At 39.3% G+C, this 25,110-nt stretch overlaps 1 protein-coding gene and 1 long non-coding RNA gene across 5 annotated transcripts in view; both read right to left on the bottom strand.

Annotated features, from left to right (window-relative positions):
- Positions 1–4,649, bottom strand: LOC142600776 (uncharacterized). The gene is made up of 2 exons (XR_012834336.1): positions 1,451–4,649; positions 1–655 (listed from the first exon to the last, which is right to left on the bottom strand). It is a non-coding gene; the product is annotated as an uncharacterized LOC142600776 (long non-coding RNA).
- A 1,720-nt stretch (positions 4,650–6,369) lies between these two features.
- LARS2 (leucyl-tRNA synthetase 2, mitochondrial) overlaps positions 6,370–25,110 on the bottom strand; it is an 89,346-nt gene continuing 70,605 nt past the window's right edge. For 2 of the 4 annotated variants that reach the window (XM_075745603.1, XM_075745604.1), the window contains 5 exons: positions 24,289–24,458; positions 23,180–23,257; positions 20,917–21,028; positions 12,094–12,221; positions 6,370–6,797 (listed from right to left, as the gene is read on the bottom strand). In XM_075745603.1, coding sequence (XP_075601718.1) covers positions 6,618–6,797; positions 12,094–12,221; positions 20,917–21,028; positions 23,180–23,257; positions 24,289–24,458 — 668 coding nt within the window. In that variant the 3' untranslated portion in view covers positions 6,370–6,617. The remainder of the gene's footprint in view (positions 6,798–12,093; positions 12,222–20,916; positions 21,029–23,179; positions 23,258–24,288; positions 24,459–25,110) is intronic. The other 2 variants (XM_075745606.1, XM_075745605.1) reach the window with 1 other exon arrangement.

Here is a 25,110-nt window from a genome sequence, read left to right as displayed (position 1 = left end):
TTGGGAAGTATATATTTTTATTGCACCCTTGCTATTTCATCCAGCCACGTGGATCTCTAGGGATGGAGACGTACTTAAGAAAAATATTCATATCTAAAGGCTTCTACAATTTTTTTCACAACAGTTTCTTGGCTTAGCCAGCCCGACAACGCACGCTCACATTTCTATTTTGCAGCAATTAGTAAGATTTGCTCATTATACTGCTGTGTATTTAAAGACAATTGATTTCCCTTTGTAGCAGAAAACAATTTCCTGTTATACCAATTCTCTTAATCTTCATCAGAAACAAACCCAGGCTGCCAATGCCAGCGATGTGTCACGCTCCTTTATTAAATCGCTCTCTTGCTGCCCCGGTTATGTGTCCTGTGTTTATTATTCCTGGTCAGGGGGCTGGATCACCTACGGCTGTTATGACTCTATGGATTTCGCTTCGCACATTGTTGGCACCAAGCGCAGTTACTGGAGAGCAGCTCCCCTTGCTCGGCAGCTCGCGCGTCTCTCCTGGCAGCGGGAGGTGGGTGTACTGGGAGAACCCGGGACCTTTTCTGCTGGGTTTTGGCACGTGTGAAAAACTACTGGTAGATAAAGAAGTTCAGAGCCTTAGATGTGACTGTGGACCTTCCCCTCGCAACCAGCCCAGACAGCGTGCTTGTATCTAAGGGAGCAAGCACAAAGGCACGCGTTTCTATAACGTAAATGTATACATTCTGCTTAGAGTTATACTGAAGAAGATCAGGCTGTTCAAATAAAGAACTACTTATGCCCCAAATGTCCCAGGCTGAGTCACAAGCGCAAGCAGACAGAATATGGATATTTAGCTCATTATACTTAAACCTTTGCCATTTACATGGTCCTTTGCTGAGTGAGCAATTTGGCAGCCTAAAACGGAGAGCAAACTGGCGTGGCGCAGGCAGACGAGCATCCAAGGAAGCGTCCTGGATGTTCAATGTCGTGGGGTATTTTTCATGAGATTGCTGTAATCAAAATCTCTCACGGGTTTGGGCCATGTTCACCTGACAACAAATACAAGCATCCGCTTGACCTTGACTGAGTTTCCAGTCTCTCCCTGCCAACATAAAGGCTGGCAGATAGAACAAGAGCCATCAGGACTCCTCTCCGCCATGTCGCTACACCAGGGCAAAAATACTCCCATTCAGAGACCCCAACAACATATAAACCCAGGAAAACCTGTTCAAACTCTCTGACTACACATAAAACTCGAGCTAATTTTATATGGAAGATGATGCTGGCTTGCAGCTCTCCAGGGCTAAAACCAGACCTGAACTCATCCAACCCCAGGCTTACTGGAGTGCGGGAAGTGCCGTGAGACACAAAGGTCTTGGGTGACTCGGGGCCTCCCAGGACAGACGGGGTTAGTGGATTGCAAAATGCTTCGTGGTACCGGAAAGTCACTTTAATCAGGAAAGGGGGAAAAAAAAAATAATCCCACCTTTCCTCCGCATGTCAGGCAAGATCTCTTTTATCATCTGGGCTGCAGATGAGAGCTCTGATCCTGTCCCCTCCAACGCAGAGGTAACGCTCCAGTTCAGCTCTTCTCTTGCTATGGCTGGGACATGCTGAAAACTGCCTCTGATCTCCTGTGATCAGCTTCATGCTGCTTCTTTGAGGCATTAACCCTGTTTCCATTAAAAAAATAACACAGCTGTAGTTCCAGCAATATTTTTTTGAAGTCAAAAGCGGACATTACCTGGACTGATAGAAATCAGCGGGCTAGTAAGTATATTCACCACTCAGGTTCTGGTGATAGACCTGGCTTCACATGTAAGACTTCTCTTACAGCATAATCATTTGATACAAAATTAGCTGAGATCCCAACAGGAAGGAACTGAAGAAATAAAGCAGCAGAGAAAGCATCCAGCAAAACCAGTGCATGTACTGTTCCAAGTCGGTAAATATACATAAATAAAGCCAATGTCTTCTTTGTAAACTGCAATAAGTATTGCAAAACTAGAAAAAAAGCCAGTGATTTCTCCCCCTGTCCTCATTTATAGCCAGGCTTTTAGAAAAATCTTCTATACTGCAAATATACTTCCCTTGAAAGGAACGACCAGCACAGTGCTAATTAACATTCTTTCTAGTTCATGTGGATTGTAAAAAGTTTAGAGAAGAGGAATAGCTTTCTGTGAGGCTTTACACTGAAAGAGACAAAGACGACTGTATGACCTGCATTATCTGTGGAATTTCTCCCTCCAGAAGAAACAAGCAGGCTTTGACAAAGATGAGAAAAGCCATCATTAACCAGATGTCAGTTCTGAGGCATTACTTTAATCCCGTATGTCACCAAGAGAGCGCACAGATTTTATTTTGCACCAAATCTCCATGTTCAGATTCTGGTGAAGGGCATGGAAAAAATACACGCTTGTTCGGCAGCGCCCTTGTATAGTTTTTTTTGGAAGCATAGGTGGGACAGCCTGGCTAGAGAACTGCGTTAGCTAGTGACCTAAGCTGTGACGTTGGTCTTTAACGTGATGTAAAAAACCCTATTGCCTTGCTCAGTCACTGAAGGTGAGTATGAAACACGCAGGCCTAATAACACATTTTCTACATGGTGGTGTCTTCCAGCACATTTCAGGGCCCCCATCACCCCAGTGCCCGAGATCCTTCTCATGAAATCAATGGCATTGGAAAAGTACTTAGTGACCTTTCAGGACTTTGCCAATTTTTATTTTTCCAGAATAAAAGTTCAAAGGCTGGACTTTTTAGAAATTCAGTTGCCTGAATGATTTTGCGGTAGAAAGTGTGCCAGTAATTCTTTTTTAAATTTTATATTACTTAAAATAGAAACATGATGCAGACTGGATCGGTGCCGTGAGCAGTCTTCTATCACCCTGAGCGACAAGATGCAGAAAATGCCCCTTCCATGTCGTGGATCTGTTTCTCAGAGTAGTTTGTCCTGGGTCTATCCCGCTGGGTTTAGCAAATCTCCCACATCTTCTTTGGCTCATCACTTCATGGAATAAGGACAGTGGCACCACGCCCATTTTGATGCGTGCGACGAAGCAACGCAGAGCCATTTGCTTGATCGCCCACCAGCACCTTTCCCTCTCACTTCTCATCAGGCACGGACCAAACCTGTGAGTCACGACTATCGCGAGACAAAGGGCAAGTGTGTTTCGGAGCAGCTCAACTTTACAAGCGGTTTCAGCAGCTGTCAGGACAACTGCACAACTCCACAGCTGGCACCTCTGCTGTCCTTCAAACATATGCTTAACCAGGGGATTAGGCTCTGTCAGACTTTCTGCAGCATCTCTCTCACTCACTTTTTCACCGCCGTCTTTGTATCCTCTAGACCACACCGAATTTCAACTTACTGTGAACACGCTGGAGTATCTTCTGACCATACACTCTTCGTGCAATTGCCCTTCACTACCTTCCCTTTTTTTTATCGTGCAGAAGTCCATTCCTTATTTTGATTTTTGCCTGAATCACCAAGTGACATCTACAATTCACTTCCTCTGGCAAGAGCAAATACCCGCCGGTGCTAACAGCAATAAACACTGCGGGTTGCTGCTCAGCCCTGGAGTGACTGCAACTTTTGTTTAAAGGCACCGTAGGGCTGCTTGGCCTTACAACATCTTTCTTCATCCTTGTAAATTTTGAAAGTTTTTATTTACACCAAACATGTCACCTTTCCCCCCCAAAGAAAAACTCTGTTAAAATGGTACCACAGGGTGTGTTAAACTTTTTATACGAGAAAAAAAGCAGGGCTGTGCTGCACTGTGGATTTTACTTTAAAGGAGCTCTTTCACCGTGCTTTTAGGGGCTTCTGAACAGGAGTTCTATGAATTTATAACAACATATACGTCAGGCAGACACTGGAATTCAAATTATTTTAACTCCAACTAAAGGCCTGTGTTTGAATGTCTGAATGCATTCCTTTGTGGCTGAGTTTTTTCGAGTCTTAAAACTGCAAAGACCGTATCTTCATTATAAGTATTCCATTTCTTAGTCATTCTCGTGTCAAAGGATTGCTTAAGAAAAAAATCTGCGCAAGTGTGCTCCAAGAGGAAGCGGAGATCAGAAGAGTTTTGTTGCGGAAGTAGGGACGTGCAGAACCGAATCTGCTCGCTGAGCCTGGCATCTCTGCTATGCAGCGAGATCTTCAGTACCAAGAACGCGTAAAACTGAAATGAATTATCGCTGTTGCTTAGCACGCTGCGATGTGATCTATCTTGATCCTAGTTACTTAGAGATTTTTGTTGGTTTCCTTTTAATCTAATACAGAGTCTGGATGAGTGCTGGGCTGGAGGGTTAATGCAGACCTCTGTGTTTGCCTGGCTGGTACTTACTGCCGACTTCTTTACTGTCAGAATGGCTCATAAATGGCTGGCTTATTGGACTACTGAGTGTAATGGCTATTAAAGAAAAGACATTCTTACACAATGAACCCTGTAATTGTCTCTTTGGAAACCCTTTTTAAAACATTTGCTAAATACAATAAACGTTTCTGTGTGGATATAACAGCAATGCAGCGTACAAATAAATTGGGTGAAATGAGGCAAGAGAATGGCTGTGTTTTACGAACATGATTGATTTTTAGAAACATTTCCACTTAATGAACGCCTCAGAAAAAAAAGAAAAAAATTCCAATTGAAGTTTTACTACCTAGACTATTGGGTTTGCTTGGCTAGGTTGGGGGGGGGGGGGGGCACTAGGGGGGGTAGCTTCTGTGAGAACATGCCAGGAGCTTCCCCCATGTCCAACAGAGCCAATGCCAACCGGCTGCAAGATGGACCTGCTGCTGGCCAAGGCCGAGCCCATCAGCGATGGTGGCAGTGCCTCTGGGGTAACAGAGTTAAGAAGGGGGGAAAAAAACTGCTGAGGGAACAGCAGCTGGAAGAGAGGAGTGAGAATACGTGAGAGGAACAACTCTGCAGACACCAAGGTCAGTGCAGAAGGAAGGGCAGGAGGTGCTCCAGGCACCAGAGCAGAGATTCCCCTGCAGCCCCTGGAGAAGACCATGGTGACGCAGGCTGTCCCCCTGCAGCCCATGGAGGTCCATGGTGGAGCAGATATCCACCTGCAGCCCATGGAGGACCCCACACCACAGCAGGTGGAGGCACCTGAAGGAGGCTGTGACCCTGTGGCAAGGCCATGCTGGAGCAGGCTCCTAGCGGGACCTGTGGCCCCATGGAGAGAGGAGCCCAGGCTGGAGCAGGTTTGCTGGCAGGACTTGTGACCCTGTGGGGGACCCACGCTGGAGCAGTCTGTCCCTGAAGGTCTGCACCCCATGGGAGGGACCCACGTTGGAGAAGTTCCTGAAGAACTGCAGTCCGTGGGAAGGACTCACATTGGAGAAGTTGGTGGAGGACTGTCTCCTGTGAGAGGGACCCCACGCTGGAGCAGGGAAAGAGTGTGAGGAGTCCTCCCCCTGAGGAGGAAGAAGCAGCAGAGACAACGTGTGATGAACTGACCACAACCCCCATTCCCCGTCCCCCTTCGCCGCTGAGGGGGAGGAGGTAGTGAAGTTGAGCCTGGGAAGAAGGTGGGGAGGAAGGTGTTTTAAGATTAATTTTATATTCTCATTATCCTACTCTGATTTGATTGGTAATGAATTACACTATTTTCCCCAAGTTGAGTCTGTTTTGCCCGTGACAGCAATTGGTGAGTGATCTCTCCCTGTCCTTATCTCAAACCATGAGCCCTGCCCCAAGGAGGGGGTGACAGAGCAGCTTTGGTGGGCACGTGGCCTCCAGCCAGAGTCAACCCACCACATCTAGGCACTACAAGAACTAGGAGCAGAGACAAAAAGCACGCTGTCTGCCTTCCCTGCTGCTGCATTTCTAGCAGCCGACTCATCCCTTTCTCAAAACCCCCCGAAAGTGTCAGAGATGGCTCATGCGTAGGAGGTAACTTCCATTCTGTTCTGTGCAGAAACAACTGCCAGCACTTTGCTGAAGTTGAATCTCTCGTGTATGAGCCAACAGAAACATGCCAGCGAGGAAGAAGGATCCTGGCTAAGGCAGGGCTTGGCTAAATAATCTGACCTTTTTCTTGGCTTGGCTCTGAAACATATGCAAAATGCATCAAACCACCCCATTCCGGCTACCTGCTGTGCCCAAGGCCGGTGCTAAACACAACTTTTTTAAAATTAACACTCTGTAGTAACATTTCCTTACCACTTCAAATATCAGTTAATGGTAGGGTACCCAAACATGAGACAAAGGGAGCAAAGACTGACCGCGGCGCACCTAACATTTGGTGTAGCACATACTCAGGGCAGATGTTTAGTCCTGGAATCATATTTATATCTCTGCCTTTAGCCAAGCCAACTTTCCAATAGGATATATTCCTGAGGCTGACACTAAAACCCCTGTGCTTTTTATCATTTACACTCTGTTAGAATCATTTAGTTCTTCTGCGCATCCTTCTCATTCTCCCAGAGAATACAGACAAACAGCATCTCGCCGTGACCCAATAAGAAACTTTAATTCCGCGCATTTCTCCGTGCTGAAATGAAGATTTAGCGGCAACCTGATTTTAGTAACATTTCTTCCCCACCGTTACATGTGATTTAAATAACCATGACTGGTATTTTTGAATTGGTTTCATCTCAAAAGATTCCAGTTCTCTTTTACAGCCCAGCAGAGCCTTTGCTATTCTTGCACTAAGAAGTTGATAAGGGCAGTTCTGGGAGACAGAAAGGCCTTTTTAATGGTTCGTCCCTGGAGATGCTTGACTCCAAGTTCACTTTGAAGAACTAGTTCATGGACTTCTTCAAAATTGCGGGCTGCTTGCTGAGGCACAAAAACTTTGCCACAAGTTTTGTTATTGATCTGAAAGAGAGAGACATGAAAACAAGAAAAACAGAAGTTACTAGACTGATTTACACAATTCCATTTCCTGAATCCAATCCATCTCATCATTACACATGGGGAAAAAATGTGGATCAGACTCTCTTTTCTCCAACATCAAACTTCCTAAGTAGAAGACAAAGCACTCCATACCTCCTGTCTCTCTACCATAAAATAAGAGAATGAAACTCTGACTCACAACACTCAAGGAAAACTGAAGAAGTGGCCATAGGAAGTCTTAGTTTTGAAGACAGCAAGAACAACGTGACTATGCAATGTGGCGATCTTGTAAGTTTAAAAATGAGATAGTCACACAAGCTGAATAATGAGAGTGAACATAATCGTTTGTCAGGTGGGAATCTTGGTTTGTACTTCTAGGCTGCAATTTGGATTCCTTACAGCTAAGCGATTCCTTACAGAGACTCAAACGTGAGATTTATTAAAACAAAAATATCTGAAAAGATATCTGAAAGATTCATCATCACTCATTTTTAGAAAAATAAGCTTTAACTCATTATATGTTGCATTCGTATTAAACGCATGACTCGTTAAGCCAACACCGACCACAAAGACAACAACCACGCGGAAGGTAATGGTTTCCCGCGTGAGGCTGGTTTTCACAGCAGCTTCCATACTGGTTTTGCATCAGCAGGGCAGAATCATGTAAGTAAAATTGAGTAAGGCACTTCAGTGGGAATCACCTTAATTTATAAAATGGTCTTATAAATCTTTTCTGTCATCCAGTAAGAGTAGATAACGGTCAGAGGCTACAAAGCCTTACTGAGTACCTTTCTGGAATTGGCATAAAATTCAGTATTACAAAAGCTTTTAGATTTACATGGAGTACTTTCAGTGGATTCATGAAAATAATATCAATCCCACATTTTAGCAAATGAAATAATTTGAACTTTTTAATCCAGTTCAATCAAATTATTTGCATAAAAATCTGCAGGTACTGCAGATGTTTGACCTGTAGACATCATTGTAACGAGTTTTCAATCATCTAAGAAGAACATATGTCGCTTCATACAGCTTGGACATGCACACAGCTTGGTTTTCACCAGGATTTTATCCAGGATACACGCATGCACCATCCTACAGATGAGAGAGACCTATTTCACTTACCTACTTTGTATTTTATTAAAAACAAAATAATCTGTGCAATTCTCAGAGAGAGGAAGTTGGGACAGATTTTTAAGGAACAAGATGAAGTCTCATATGCAGCTGGGATGAGTTATTTCTGGTTTTTTGACTAGACTTGATATCAATTTGCAGTGATAATGTAGGTAGGCTTTTAACTCTTCCTACATGCACCCATAACGTGGTATCATAGAAGACTAGCTGTGTTAAACTCTGCCTTCAGCACCTTGTGCAAAGTAAATCCCTTGAAAAACAGAAGAGTTCATTTTTAAAGCTTTTGTGAAAAATAAATACAAGTAGTTCTTTTTGACAGGGCACTTCAGAGAAGAAATACATTCCACAGGAAAAAGAAAACAGTAAAATCCAAACGGATAGTTTTAGTGAGAATATAAAGCAAGCTTGTGAGCTCGCTGCTAGGACACACAGCCTGCAGTTCCAAACTATGCCTGCTTAGTTAAAATGTCATTCACTGTCCTCCGTGATGCCAATTAATATGTCCCAGCGGATGGATGTTGGCAGGGGAAACTTGCCACAACTAACCTATTTGGTGCTGTTCTCAACAGAAAAGCCAAACGGTCTAAATCAACTTAGTAAATAAATGACTGCTAGCGGTTGTGTTTTTGTAGAAAGGTCGAGAAGCCTAGGCGACCTGACGCTGTGTACCTTCCCACAGCATCTCTCCTGACCTTCCCACACCGCGCCGCGAGCTGAGGCCAACAATCCTATCAAACGGCAGATCGGTTATGATTTCAGCACACGTTTGCAGCATGGCTTTCATTATATCGTAGGTATCGTGATGCAAAGTCATATGTATTAATGCCATTCTTAAAATAAGCATCTGCAGATTTAATCATACACTGAGTGTAACAAGCATCCTATTCACATATTCTTTTAGTCGAGGGGTTAGATTCTCAGCAGGACAAATATCTTCTGCATCTCTCCCCTCAGCAGCTCTCGGTGAAAGTGCCAGCACAAGAAATGTGGGTGCTGGCAGCCTTGTTTCTCTGAAAAACCACAGCAAACTGCAAGAGGAGAAACAACTGAGGTTGGGGTCCTCTCTTCCCCTGAGGAAGCAAGCTGATGCTTTTTCTCCTTTTTTTTTTTTTGTTGTTGTGGGTTTTTTTGTTAAACATTGGACATTTTAGGCTATTTTGGATCTAGAGGAAGCTAGATGGAACTAGAGAGGTTATGAGGGATGAAATGAAATCACAAAAGACTGAAAAAGAAGCACCTGGAGGCTGCAGAGAGGAATTTTTCTTTCAACTCATTGGTGCATAATCCTTCTGAGAAGTAAAAAGGAAAATAAGTATCTGTGCACTTTCAGGCCTTCCTCATATGCCAAAGCAAGAAAAATGACACCAACTTTTATTTCTTATTTTATAAAAACATCAGTTACAAGACCACAGCTGCTAATACTTCTGCACCACCCAGAAAATGTGAGGAATGCTAGTCAGAAGTGTGTTCATAGGATGAAATGCACACTATGTTCAGGTCAGATTTTTCACAGCATTAACAACATACAGTACGATTAAAAATATTGAACTCTGCAATAACATTTAGAATAACAGATACTATGCATATCCAGTGAATTTAAATGTCTGTCTTGTAGGAAATCTGTATTGTATCAGCTAAGGATGCAATGAGTTTGTTGCTTTTGCTGCTTTGGGTTAAATATGGAAAGACATAACTCCAGCACAGACAGGAAATAACGAAGTATTTTGTGTCAAAAGAAATAAAACCATAATGTCTCAGCAGGCAAAGCCCTGGCAGCCTGAGGCAGTTTGATGTCTTGAGAAGAATAGGGTTGTGGTCCAAAGACTCGGTGTGACTGTGCAGCCTTGTGAAGAGACACTGCCTCTTTGCAACTAACCAACTCCTCCGTATGTCGAGTGGTTCTTGGTTGAACGAGGGCAATTTATTTTTACAACCACACAAAAACCTACAGTGTCCACAAGACTTTAAAATACTCACATTTATGATGATTTCTCCCTGCTCCTCTGTATTTCCCTTTCGCCTTGCTCTTACAGTAGAAAGCCAGGCACACCCCCTAGGCACTATTTTTAAGAATTATTCCCAGTTGGAAAAAGGAACTTGTCTCTCTGGTCTTCCAGTCACTTGCTTTCTCAGAACTAAGGAAGGTGTTTACATATGTCATATTCCATGAATACCTGACTGAACACAGTGGTTGCTTTTTCTCTTATTACAAGACTTCCTCTGAAGGCTATGGCTTTGTCAAAAAGTCAACCAGGAAAAGAAACAAAAATAAGTTTCATAATGGTTGTTTAAAGCACAATTAATATTTATTCTTCTGTTTTCTTTTTTGGAGAAGGAAGCTTTAATGTGAGCAGAAAAATATCAGTGAAATGCTTAAGCGTTTTTATGCTCAGTTTTACAGCCTTAAAAACACTGAGTTCAGAGTTTTCCCTGTATTGCTCAAGTTTTTATTTTAAAGATATATTTAATAACATGTTTGCTTGAACCACAAGTGCAAAGAAGTTTCTATAATTACACAATTTTTCATTCATGACTTCCTTATAAACTGAACACTGGAATTTAAGCTGTTTGCTAGCTGTGCTTGAAGGTGAAAGTTTATTTTAAGCTCAAGCAAAGGGATTATACCCAAGTGAAGATTTTTGTGGATATATGACCTTTTTAAGCGTATGAATAAATACTTATCACTTATAAAAAAAAAAAAAAGAAAGAAAAGCAATAAACCCACAGTGACTATTAGGCTAAGTCTGCTATTAACCCCAGCTGGCACCTCAATCCTTCTCCTTGGTTTGGGAAAAGATGCCAATTGAAAATTTCCCCCAGAAAGACAGACTCTGTGGCCTCTGCTAAGCATGGGTGTTGAATGTTAGAAAAATTAGGTTTTTAGCATAATTTCTCATTCTGATCAAGTGGACTATGACTGAGAGACCTAGCAAGATATTAAAATAACTGAAGGTACTCCTCCTACCCAAAGGAGCTAACGTAATAAAACTGATTAAATACAGAAAAAAATGCATTGCTGCTGTTTCCCTTACGCACACACAGAGCATGCAGTTTTAAATGACCACATAACTTTTCTAGAGGCTCTATCTCATTCAATGTCCAGAAACACAAAAAGTTTTTAAGTTGAAACATTTAATTTAAAACATTTAAGTTTAGAATGTCTGCATGGTATATTAAAGGTTATTCTTTGGTGAGCAGTGAAAAAAGGCAGAAGTCCTGCAGATCTTATAGTATGCAACTACGTAATTACGGACTACTGTAATGCCTGAGCATGATGAAGTACTTGAATGCAAGTTGATGGAAGAGCTGAGACACTACTCACAGATCCCACCTCCTGGCTCCAAGTCCCTCTATGGACTGCACTGGCACTTGTACTGATAAAGCTTAATGATGCTGAATACAGACTAATTAATTAGAGATGTAAGAAAAAAGACAGTAAACGACATTGTGCATGTGCACATACACGTTTTGGAAAATTACAGGTTAACTAAATGTAGTTTTATGTCCACTCTTCTACTGAACTGCCAGCTCTTTCTCCAGACCACAAAGATGTTAGAGCTCAAAGACAAACTGGAATGCAGTTAGAATGCATTAGAAAAGATAGCTGTTTTTCCTCATCCTCATTCCTGCAAATGCGCTCTGCTGAAATGTGCCAGAAGTTCAGCCCGAGGCGGACGGGAAACATTGTTTGGTAAAAATCACAGCAACTTAACCCAGCTTATGATACGTTGTGTTAGGCAACCATAGCACTGCAGGTACCACAAGAAATGTCACCTCATTATACATTTTTCTATCATAAATGTACTGTCAGGCAAAAAATCTGGAGGGACCTGTATTTTAGTCACAGACTGTACTGTCCTTGCCCGCAGCTGTTCATTGGTCAAATCTCCACAGGTCCTAATATGCAGTCACTCAAAAAGCTTTATATTTAGATCATCCCCCCTTCCCGACTTGCTACATTTTTTCATTTAGGAAACCATTTTAAATACTCAGCACAACAGTAATTGCAGCTTCTATTCTATCTGACCTTTCACTGAGCCACCTAAGAAGGGAACTCACTCCCACAAGAGCAGAAATTTTGTCATCTTCTGAGCTTGTAATGCATTAACTGACCACCACTGAAAATAAATGCAAACGCTCTTACCAGAACGGACATCTCCACAACGTCTGATGGCTGAAGGTACTCTGGGTCTACTATGGGCCAGGACTGAAGCAGCACATCAACATCCCAATGATGATGAGTACAAAGTTTATTCTGCACATGTGCCAAACCTGGAAAATGAAACCAGTCAAATATTCAGCTGTACTGTAACCAGAACATTCAACCTTTAGAATTTGATAAAAAAAGATCAGAATAAAGTTGACTTTAAAAGTAAGTACCTTAGGAGGAAACAGCATTGTTTAGATTAGCATACAGTGCATTATAAACATACAGATCTTTGAAGTGGTTGTTTTATACCACATGTAGGGATGCTAACATGAACCTTGTGGGCACATTTTAGATTTGGATTAGCACTCCAAAACTTTGCCAAAAGCACAGAAGACCACTGTTTATTATTTTAAATTGTAATGCTGCAACACAAGCTGACCTCTACTTTAGGAAGTCAATCAAAATACTGTGGGTTTTTTCAGTAACACAACCAGTTTGCTTAAAATTTTACTAACAACTCAATCAAAATGATACACAATTTTGGCTTATTATTTTACCATATGTAACATGCTGGGTAGTTTTTAAATTTGCAAGTCAAGCAAGATTTTCTCATTTTGTGAAGTATCTATTTTTTCACAAATTAAAGGTGCTATGTAAGAGTACCTTGCACAGCTTGCTCTCTTTATTATGATACATACATTCTGAGATGCTTTATTCTTTGATTTTATTTTTAAAAAGTCCTAAAATGGCTATAAATGATCTTCTTTTATTAAATAGGCTTTGTTCTCCTCAAGACAATTCATTCCTGTTTTAAGTAATAGGAGAATAGGATGCAATTCATTCTGAAGTCACATTCTTTAACTGAATAAAAGCTTCTGAGTTGGATTTATGTTGCTGTTTACTCCAGCTGTAGGACAAAATAAAAAGATTTCACTAAACATGAGGCTGTCAAATATGATCAATATTGATGATGATTGCTCTTGTGATTCTCACAAAGCCAAGGGATTTTTAAATTAAAAACATCCTCTGTGTATGAATAAGAATACAAACTAAAACTTTAAGCATGTACTTCATTCAGAACTGCAACATGTATTTGAAACCTCATCTGGTTTAGGGAAACTCCCACAAAAGCATAAAGAAAACCCATCAACACAAGATTCACTGTTGAGACTGAGGTGCCTGAAGCTATTGAAAACATAACAGCAGACACAGGGGCAAACCCAACCCATGCACAATACATACATGAATTTACCTAGCTGGATTGTTTAGACTAATACAGCGAATAACAACAGCAAACAGAGACACAAAGGGAACGCAACTTCCTCCAGAAAAATTTGCCAGGTTTTTGTCAGCACTTTTTCAGACAAAGCACTTTGGTGAAACGACACACAGCCTTGCTATTTGCTGAATGATTCAGAAAGGGGCAGTGGGGTGGACCGGTGGGAGCTATTTCTAATGGGAAGCAAGAACGTCCACATTTTCTAAGAGTAACAACTAAGCCACAATCTTATTAGGTAAATTAATTAATTAAAACATTTTAATGGCTCTGGATTTGTGTATTTTTTTTTTCTCTTGTGACAGTAGCTCAGAAACCAAAAGATATGAACTCTAGCAGAAAAAAAAAAAAATCTTTGCATTGGTGACTCATTATCACATTGACTTTAAAGACAACAGCTGCTAAATTCTTCCCTTTTTGGCTTTCGATCATCCAGATGAGCTCATTTCTTTCCAACTGATCACATGCCTTGTGGCAGAAGCATGCATACTGGCCACTCCTTATTTTCCTGTTGAAGTGGATTCTTCAAACTATTTAAAAACCACTTTCTCATAGAAGTCAAGAGCTTCTATCTATGAAAGCAAAACCAGGGTCACTTTGAATCCCTGTAGAGGCTGTCAGTCCTAATAAACCCGCTAATAAAAAATAATTTAAATGTATTCTGAAGCTGATAAAGTGTGACTAAGCACAGTATCGATCTTCTAGTTTGTTTTCTTGCTACAAAATGAGCTATGAGCTCATCCATATTAAAAAAAAGTGCAAAAGTCAACAGAACTAGTTTCAGAAAATAGAGTTTGACAGGAAACCAAAATGAAGGTTTTAGTTATGTTGCCTGTTTGGCTTCCTGCCTTAATTCACATTTTGTGGGCTGTAAAACGCAGAAAACACAATGATTTGGTTTGCATTTTCAAAACGCAACACACAGAAAACCAGAAACTTCATCGCCGTGATCCAGAATGGCGATGGTCCACTTGTCAGGACCCAGGCAGAAGCCTCCTCCAGCCCTCCCACCTGATTCTGAGACATTACACAAAAGCGCTGTGTGAAAAATTACAAACTGACCATTTCACAGACTTTTATTGTGAAAACATTAAAAACCTGTTTTACTGTCTTATTGTACTGGAAAGCGCCTAGTAAAGTGCATATTATGAAATAACATGCATTTGGCTTCATATTTTTTTACTTGTTTTGCTTTTGTGGCTATCCATTCTCTTGCAGGTGTGGCACAGAAAGACCACTGAGTACATTTTTACTTACTGTAAGCTGCGTAAGTATATGTACAGCCATCTTTCAAGACAGATCAAGGACAACACTTGTGCTCAATCTGCAGGACTCATCCTGGAATTGGATCAGCTTCAAGGTACTTTTACTGACTAGCAAGCTAATACTGAAACAAGGTTTCCCTAAGCAGTACCTCACAGCATTGGAGCCCAAGTTAAAACACTAAGCTAAATGCATACTGTAAATGAGGGAGTTGAGGGAATCATAGAATAGTTTGGGTTGGAAGGGACCATTAAAGGTCATCTAGTCCAACCCCCCTGCAATGAGCAGGGACATCTTCAACTAGATCAGGTTGCTCAGAGCCCCATCCAACCTGACTTTGAATGTTTCTAGGGATGGGACATCTACCACCTCTCTGAGCAAAGGAGGGGACAGGACAAGTCTAACAACGTTTCAGCTCGTGGCAATGCTTTATTAGCATTACCTGAGTATTTCATACACATAATACTTCCCCTAAGGTGCTATTTGGGGGGGGAAGTGCAGATTCTCATTTTAAAGAGATTTAAGAAGGAAGATGTGGAAGTAGTTGTGTATCAGCAAGGTTAAGTTAGGACAGCAAGGTAATTCTAGTCTCACAGAAAAAAAGCAGTAGAAAAAATTATCTGTAAAATTCCAGCAATGGTGCAGGTAGTTTGACACAAAATTACGTAGGCAAGAGAAAAAGATGTGATTATGGAGTAAACTGAGCAAGAGCTGGCATGGGACAAGTGCCGGCACAGAGAGGTTAACAAAGCAGAAAAGGCAAGGAGGACGGAAGTCTTAATGGGCGATAAAAGGAAACTAATGAAGGCATCTGAAGCAATGCCAGTATCAGAGTTTAGGACTAGGGATTTTCTAACAGGAGACAGAAGAAAATCAGAGGGAGCAGTATAAGGTGACTATGAGGGTATGTTATCCAAATGTTGATAACTTTCAGATTTAGCAAAATCAAAACAATAGAAAATTGTGTTAAATAAAAATCCACCACACTAGCAGACAAGCAGATAAAGTTTTTAAAAAGCTCAGAGCAGGAGTGTGTAACAGTAAGCGGAGATGCATTCTGGGTCAGTATCTTACTTGCCTCTGCAGCCTCTTCTAAGGATGGGATTGTTACCATGTTACTTTGTTCTTCACATGACTTTTTACTATTTAATGAATCTTCCTATTTGACAGATTCAGGCAAGTTGTATATCCAAAATACCTTTCTGCAGCCCAGGAGGAATTTGTCTGTCCATTATATGTGAAATAGTCTGCAATCTCCAAAAAAATGATAGCAATACAGTAACAGCTGTTTCCAGACAGCTGTTTCTCCTCTGAGAAAAACTGTATTATACTGCTAGTATAGTAGTACAGAACTAGGTAAAGTCACGAAAATTTACATTTGTTCCGTACAGTACTAGGGGATTCACTTTATATGTTCCCTTCATATGTTTATATGTGACAGATGTGGAGCACCAAGGAGGGTTGCAAAAAGCCCAGGGTACTAAAAGCTAACTCTGGAATTTATTTCCAATTCAGCAAACTCCACGTGAATCCTTTTAACCTTCTGAAAATTACCTGCCTTCCTCCATTTGCACGGACTCACTATCCTTCACTTTTGGTTATTACTTTTGGAGGGAAAATAATTTTTTTTTTTAATTCCAAATTGTGTTTCTTCCTGGATTTGTGAAGGGGGACTTCTGCATTCAGATTTTCAATTAAAATCTGCAACATCAATTAGCTTCTACTCAGCTCTATTTTTTACAAAAGCTGTCTTGAGCAAGGACTGAATTCAGACAAAGAAATTCTTGCAGTAGAGCTATTAAAATGTTGCTAAGACAATTACACCATTATTAATTCCAATAATTATGTTTCATTTCAATACATCTTAAGATGCGTTTATCATCGGTGTATATCTTTCATGTGCTATCTCTAATAAAAATGTAACAACTCACAATAAGCAGTTTCATATCCTTGTCTGGACAGCAAAATACTGTACTACTACAAACAAACTTAAAAAAAAACCCAACCCACACGTCTCAAATGGTGTCTGTATATTCCTCAGATACAAGGTTTCAGGAAGGAAACAGATTTCCTCATCCTGTTAGTGTTCATAAACTGCCAAGATATCAGCCGGATGAACTCTTCCCACACTGAGGGGCTACAGTCGCTTTTTATGTTATTAAGCAATAAACTAGTGTATTCACCGCACAATCAAGACCATTAGGTTGACACACCAAAATACTGAAAACTGTTCCTCCTCTAAGCAGGAGAAAGAACTCCTTCACACACGCAAAATATCAAAGCACTGGGTTGCTGTTGTTCAGCTGCTGAAAGGTGAGGTGCTTTTTAAACAGCATTCAAGCAGCTTTTCCCTTCACTCAAACTGGAAATATTTACTGCTAATACTGAAGTATGCTCTTCACCCAGCTCACAAAGGGACCAAACTCTTCATTTCTACCTGATGCACAAAACCAAGATGGCTGCATATAAACTAAACCCCACGGGAGAATAATTCTTCAGCTGCAGAAGAACAAAAATCGCTGTATCTTGAATCTACCTAATTTTACTTTCATTGTACTTAGAAGTTGAACATTACATCAGAAGCATCCCTGGGATATCAAACTGAAGTTCTACGTTCGCAAAGTTTATCAACAAGCTAACAAAGAAAACATAGTGGACTAAAATGTTAACATTTCAAACGAACTCTGATGCAACTCCTACAGAGCAGGACAGCTTTATTACGATCAAAATTACTTATACCACTGATGCTAGTCATTACTTAATATGTCAAGCAAAGTATCTTTAATTAACACTAAAATTATCTTTGTAATTTTCTTAATATTTTCATTAGTTGTTAATCATTAAGATGGACTGATTTGCAGTTCAATCCAGCTGTAAAGAACTTTTTTGCTAACCAAGAGGTTACCTACATGCATATTCATATATTTAGACAAGTTTTAATTTTTACAAGCTATTGTATTAGAAAACACCAATTTGCCTTTTTTTTTTTACATTTCATTGTGTCAAATAGCTTTTAGATTGAAATTGAAATCAATTTAAATGCAAAAAAGGATTTTTTGCTATTTAAATATAAATGCATTCTGAATGCAAGTATTTAAGAAAATTTATTACTTAAAATATATCATATCGTGTTTTGCAGTTAAACGTTATTTTTTTCAAGCAAAGGAGAATATTTTATGTAATTACTGAGTAAAACTAAAAGTATCAGATATTTTTGGACATCAGATCCTTCAGGATTTTAGTATCTATAGATGCTAGTCTCTTTTGCCTTGCTTTTTATTCCAAAACTATAAAAGGAAAAAAGGTTGGTTGATTTTTTTTTTTCAATTTTCAGCCCACCTGTCATTTAAACTGAAAAAAATACTATTTGCATCTGCAGAAGAGCTTCCAGATGTCAAAAGTTATTTTATTACTGCCACAAAGCCTCATTCCAGGTGCCTAGCCAGAAAGTTCTGTGGTTTAATTGTCTTCAAATCTTTGGCAGAATTAACTTAATAGAATACAATACGTTAAGTCAGGGTCCTATTTAGGTTGTCATTATTTCACATTTAGTTTTAAATTCTATTGTAATTTCTTTTAAATGTTTACTGATCATAATTAGTGATCAGCAAAGCATAAAAGGAGAGATTACAATGCAACAGTAAAAGTATTATTCATCCTGTGGAGAACAATGCAAACAGTCAAAATTAATAAGGATGCTCTTTTTTTCTCTCTAAGGCTGTAGTAAAATTAGTATTAGGCATATCTGACTGCATAGTATACTTGTTAATGAGAAACACTAATAAAAAAGCAAACCCTTTTTCTTCAAAAAAGTTTAAACATACAAGATAATGTAATGTGATTCAGAGTTAACACAACAAGTCACTGTTCCTACCAGCATTCCTAACTCAACCACATTATTATCTGTTTGATATTAACTACAGGGCTTCCAAATTTCCCAGTTTCATTTTCCCTTGTAGAAAGAAAAATGCTCATTGTTTTAATCACTAAACCAAACAAAATGTAAAGGCTGCGTACAAGTTATTTTAGAATGAAACGTCAGTATTTAACTATAAATACATTGCTTATGTGTTGTTTATTATTGGCATTACAATAGTAGAGGCCTCCATCAAAGTGTGGGGGTTCACAGCCATAGGTGCTATTTATAGAGCTAATAATATACAAAGTCCTCTTCCTGACTAGTTTACGAGAGAGGAAGCAGCCCTATCCCTACTTTTTAGATGCAAAGCCAAGGTACAGAAAGAGAGACTAAGTCTGAGCGTGTATGGTGAACTAAAGCACAAAGAAAATGAAATAGAGTATTTAGAAAGCTTAATTTTTATATCGAAATTATTTAAAATAACCAAGCATCATCACCTATACTTAATAAAGTTACATCAGAAGAGCAACAAGACTTGGTGGAACCAGAGTGCAATTCAGAACATGAACTTGGGGAATCTGTCTCTAGAATATGGTTGGACATTTTTTCACCAGCAATCCCAATCCCAGGACAGAATTGCTACATGTTGGCTATTTCAAAAAAATACAGTCTTCTTACCACAACATAGTAGTTAAATGTACATATGTTCTCCTGATAAAATTGTTTTATAACTTTGATGTAATGCAATGCTGACCATGCTAAAAGAGATGGTGTTTTTCATATTCAGTCACGAAATTATTCAGGCAGTAATCACCACACCATGTTTTTGTATGCTAGTTGCACTGAATTGCAATGCACAGTCTTTGATCCACACAAGCAAATTTTTTTTCTTTAAATGCAGGCAGGAGCTGAGGACAATACACTCTCAGTTTTTATTATGCTTCCTTTTCATTCTTACATCAGAGAAAGATACAGAAAATGTTTACCATTCTCATTCTCCTGTGATTTTAGTAGTAAGAAAAGACTTGCTTCTCTAACATTGAAAACATTACAGGATTAAGTTTTACATTTGACAAGTTACATTAATTAAGGCATCCTAGCATTGTCATTTTATCAAACATACTTCATATTTCTGTATTCCCTACCATTTATTTGAATTTCAAGTTGACAAGGCACTGTATAAGTGTAAGTGGGCCTCTTCTGCCTCCATCTCAACCAACGCGGAAAACAAAGTAGTGGCAATTACTTCCATTTAAGTATAATTTTAACTAGATGGTACTTCATATTATAAGAAAATATTGACCAGAAATAGCTTTCTCCAGATGGATCATGTCTGATGCCACTCTTTATTCTAAACAATTAAGCTTTTATTAACATATCTTAAAAACATTGGAAATGAAAACATAGAAAAAGCCCCACTCTCCCTAATACATCTTGCTGTTTCCAGAGTCTCTACCCCTGTGTTACCACTTTGACAAGAGCTGCCTTTCTTTGGAAGTTAACATTATTACAGGGCCACGCACAGCTCTGAAATATAAGCTATTAAACAGCTCTGCTCTGTAAACACTTGAATGCACAAAGTTGTAGGATGACTGTTGAAAATAAAATTGTTCAAATGGCATCCAAAAGCTAACATTAGGTCAAAAACCACACAGCAATTTGTGGCCAGTCTTAATGTAGAATATATTCCTATCTTCCCACATAAGTCTTGGGATTTCTCCCAATAAACCTTAAAAGCAACTGCTGAACCCTGGCATGTGCAATCCCTTATTTCACAGGCTTTAACTGTAGCAGCACCACGCAACTTAGCCCTCTTAGGATTTAGACCTCAAGGTTTACAACTGTGTAAGATCTTAAAAAAGATTTCCTGTCTCCCATTCCCACTTTCTGAGAGGTTAATTTGCAGCATAACGTCCCTCAGTCTGTGGAGAATTTTACAAGAGTAGGATTTTTATTGAACACTCCTTTAGCCTTTTAGTGCACAGCCCTCTGACATGCTCCTCTTTGTCTGAATTCCTGAAAGAAAGTATTTGTAGTCCAAAGGTTCTGAAACAGTTGTTTGAAAAAGGGCTGCTTCTATCCTCATGTTTAGCTCTTAGCACTGCTGTCCATGTACAGGAACAACTAGCAGTTGACATATGAATTCCTTATGCAAGTCCTGTCTTGAATTTTTCTACCTTCACCCTTTCTCTGCCTAGTCTCAAGAAATCCACCTTTGTATGCAAGGGGAAAGAACTAAAAGCAGAAAGAGAGCTCTGGGAACACCACAAATTTGAAATTTGTTTAGGAATCATGACAGAAGGTGACAAGACAGATGCAGATTTCAGGGACATGTGACACGTGCTATCTTAAAGACATTTTTGCAAACTTGTTGCCTTTTTTCCCTGTACATCAATAAAAAGTTTATTTCTAGAAATACCTTTCCACATCTCTGATGCAATGTGCGGAGCCATAGGTGCAACCATGATGCAGAGTGTAGACAAAGCATCTTCAAATTCTGCGCTGTGGAGAACAAGACGCTGAGAAGCTTGCTAAACGAAAAGACAGAAGGAAAAGAAAATAAATTATTAATATAAATATTCTGGGGTGAGGTGGGAAAGTAGTTTAATTATGAAGAAAATGCAGTAATAAAACCTAAAAATCCATGTCTATGCTCAGGACAGCAAAAGTTCATAATAAGTTAGAAACTTATGAAAAGTTCTTGAGAATTAAAATCACAACTCTTGGTCACAGAGTGCTCTCTAACACTTGGAAGCTAATCCCAAAGAGGCTGATGCAGACCCTTGGGGATCTGCTCTGCCATGGGAATCTGGACACAGACACGTGTGGACAACTGCGGCCCTCAAAAACATTTTGTGTGCTGCCAGTTCTAGAAGTGCAATCTTAGATAAAATCAGTGCTATCTGAGAAGAGGTGAAGTACTTGTATAAAAGAGCCTAACTGTGATGAATGCAGCATGGTTTTTGTTGGGACAAGGCTCAGTTGTACAGGAACCTAGAGTGGCGTAAGTAAAGCTGAATTTACTGATGAAGTGAGGTTGTAGAGCTGAAGGAAGGTTTGGGAATGAAAAAGCGCAGTACAGCTTTTTACAGTTTGATGTTCAGATTCCTTTAGTAAAGTATTCAGCTTCTCTAATACAGCAAATATTTGATTTCTTGCAAAAGATGCTAGACTGAAAATCTGAACCTTCACTCCTCTATTTATTCTATCTTAATAGAAAAGATATAGCACTGAAAGTAGCTGGATAAATTTTTTTCTTTCTTTGCCTGTTCTGACTCAGAAAAATTACATCCCCGGTACATTCAGATTCTGTGTTTATTTTGTAATTTGCCACTCTAATGAAACTGCACAGAAAAACGTCAATACACGTCAGCTTATGAGAATTATTTGGTGGGTGTGATGAACACCCATTCCTGTCTACTAGAAAATTCTCCAAACCCAGTGATTTGTTCGACACATACCACAAATGTTGTCAGATGGCATTTTCTTAGCACTGATACTAATGAGGTCAGTGCAAACTAGATTTGAGTAAGTTTTGGTAACTACTACCTATTTTCTATATTTAATCTTCACCCACCTCCCCACTTCCTCCTTTCAAATGGGACTGAAAGAGGAAGTGTCAGCATGCTATACAGAAATTTGTTCTTCAAAGATATTACACTTACTTCTTTGGTCAAGAAATACGTCACTGTTCAAACATCTGGCTGTCAGTAGGAGACTGATTTTTATTTATATGTTTTTGAACATTCACTCATCACCAGCCCCAAATGCATATGAATCACTGAGCTGGAGATAAAGAACTGTGTGTCACCTTCCCAACACGACTCAGTATTCCAGACTTAAATTATCTCAGTACAGCACTTGTGCACACCCTGTTTAACTTTTTGTTAAGTTCCTTGGCTTTGCCAATAATCTCCTTGGAATCCATAAGGTATAAAATGGTATTTCAATAAAGTAGTTGAAAAATCCAAATTTTTTATTGGATTTCTTGTCTCGATCAGGTTACCATTATATGCCTGAAGGATTGCTCAACCAGATCTAAGAGCAGTAACAAAAATAACGTTAATAGTTTATTATATTTGATATATTGTCACTGGCTGATAAACAACATAATCTAAGTAAAACGTGCTAAAGACTTAAGTTATTTTTACTTTTTTTTTTAAATGGAGAACTTGCAAACTCTATTACTAGCAGACATTTCAGTGGTGAAAGCTGTCTCTGAGGAATGTAAGATTATGTGTGATTTTCCTTGCAAAGTATAACCCTTTTCTTTAAATCAGAATGTTTGGTAATTCCATAATGTAGCTATACCTAGCTACCTATGCAACTTGGTTAAAAAAATCAAAAGAGAACAAAGAACAGAGCTAAACAAAATGTATCCTTTTTGTAATTACAGGATGCAGATGTAAACATCAGAACCTAGTGGCTCTAATACCATCAAGCTCTTCCTGCAAAACCGTGTATTTCAGGGTGACAGTGATACTAGAACATGCTGCTTTTGAACTGCATAATTCAACGAGGCTCTCAGCTTAGTAGCAATGTTTATGACAGTAAATGACTTATGGAAAGCTGGACCTATAGCTCAGGCTATACCTATATACACACAAAGCTCCTGCTTTGTATAAAGACTTACAGGAACAGGGTCTGAGAGAAAAATACCTTCATTAATAACATGTACTTACATGGAGTATGTTAGTGAGGCTCATCAATCGGGAAATAGCTGCATTGAACAAATGGTCCTTTGTGAAGTACTCTGTTACCTTGTATTAGAAGAAAAGGTCCATCACTAATTAGTTAAAATTCTCAAACACAGAGTATTGAGTTTTTAAATGAAAAAGAATTACTGATAATCAATTTCAATTTGTGAAATATGCCTATCTTACCTGAAAATCACTTGGGCATGCAAACGCATCATATATGCAATCACATGTGTGCATGGGAAAAATAATAATTATAAAATTCAGTTGACTAGCTTTCCCTCTGTTTCAGGATTTTAAAAGCTTCAATCAATGCCAATGAGAACTGTGTATTAGTAATCACTCTCTATTTTCTTTAATAAAATATCTTCCCTTTGCCCCTACAAGAGGCCTTCATACTTGTAAATACCATTATGTTGGTGAAAACTTGTCCGTAGATTACAAGATTATTATTCTAAAGTCTGTTAAAAGACCTGGAAGGTCCCTCACCACAGGGTTTAAATCAGGAAAAGTTTTTATCTGTAGAAAAGTATTTTAAGTTAATTTTGCACATATTTGTCTCCTTCTGAGTCTTGGATAATTGAATTGACACTAATCACAGCATGAGACAACACATAAGAGATCAACAATCATTTCAGTAATTTTTTTTTTTTAAGGATACGGTAATATATTTTCACCAACAACTTTTTTTTTCATTCTATATGAAACAGCAGGCATGATAATGAGGTGTGAAGCAAACAGACCAAAAGCTTTTGTTAGGGATAACCTGCATAACTCACCTATAGCTTTGTTACTAGAAACGGAGTTACTTGAAACCCAGATTGATAACATTTTACTGCCATAACATTTCATCCTTTAAATGAGGCACACAGTAGAGAAATTTTGCCAATCCAAATCTCACTACTTTGCAAAAAGGTTCTGTCCCATAGAATTTGTAGGTAAATAAAATTACTTATACAGAGAATAATTCACTTAAAAATTATAAGCTACTCATCTGGGGAAAAAGCTTTTGGCTCTGTAAGTCAAGCACATGGTTTTAGTGTAAGCAGCAACTCATTTAGTCATTTACAAACTATGTAAGTGTTTCTTTTAACCTCAGAAATCACCAGATTCTTCTGCTCCCAGATCTTTCTGGCTTCAGCCTTCTCTTTCTTATTCAGAAGCTCAGGATTGGGCATGGTTCCTGAAGTTCTTGCTTCAATAAGTTTGGTTACTAGCATCCAGAGGCGCGTCTGCCATCTCTGAACGCCTGGCATAGCGTCAGCTGAGATTAATGAAAGATTGCAGAAACAAATTTCAGTTACAATGAATGAATCCAAAATTTTGAAGAAAGCCAGAAAGCAAACTGAACTCTGGAGTTAATTTTTTTTTTTTAAACATCTGTATTTTAAAGGAAAAATGTCAATGCACTTAAAAATGCCTTTACAAATAATGCTGGGTTGCCTTAATGGAAAAAAACCAATAAGATTAAACAGAAGTATTTTTCTGCAATGACTTTAAAACATACATACGGCAAGAATATTTGCTAAGTCTGTAAAATAATCCAGTGTTATGTCCATGGCTGCTCTAAGAATGTGGTTCTATGACCCAGGGACTGCGCTACAGAGAGGCTCCAAGCTACTCCTGCTCACAGCCAGGTCCTCCCTATGGTGCGGTGCAGAGTCACTAGTGAAGGTATGGCTTGAGGTGCAGCACTGATATGGCTTTAGCAATTTCTTCCAGACGTGTCGTGTTTCTACTAGACTGCACAGCACTACATTACTCTGCACTGCACAGTATTAACATATCATAAGATGTCCCAGCTGGCAAGAGCTTCCAATTCTGCTCCGGCAACTGCACTTGAAAAGACTGCCAGGGCTACTACTAAACTGGGAGAAGTTAAGGAGATGTGAGTGACTGTAATACAGGTGGATTAT

The sequence above is a fragment of the Balearica regulorum genome, chromosome 2 (assembly GCF_011004875.1).
Source record: "Balearica regulorum gibbericeps isolate bBalReg1 chromosome 2, bBalReg1.pri, whole genome shotgun sequence".
NCBI classification, from domain to species: domain Eukaryota; kingdom Metazoa; phylum Chordata; class Aves; order Gruiformes; family Gruidae; genus Balearica; species Balearica regulorum.
Note: the sequence above shows the minus strand (reverse complement) of the source record. Positions and strands in the feature narration are given on the sequence as shown.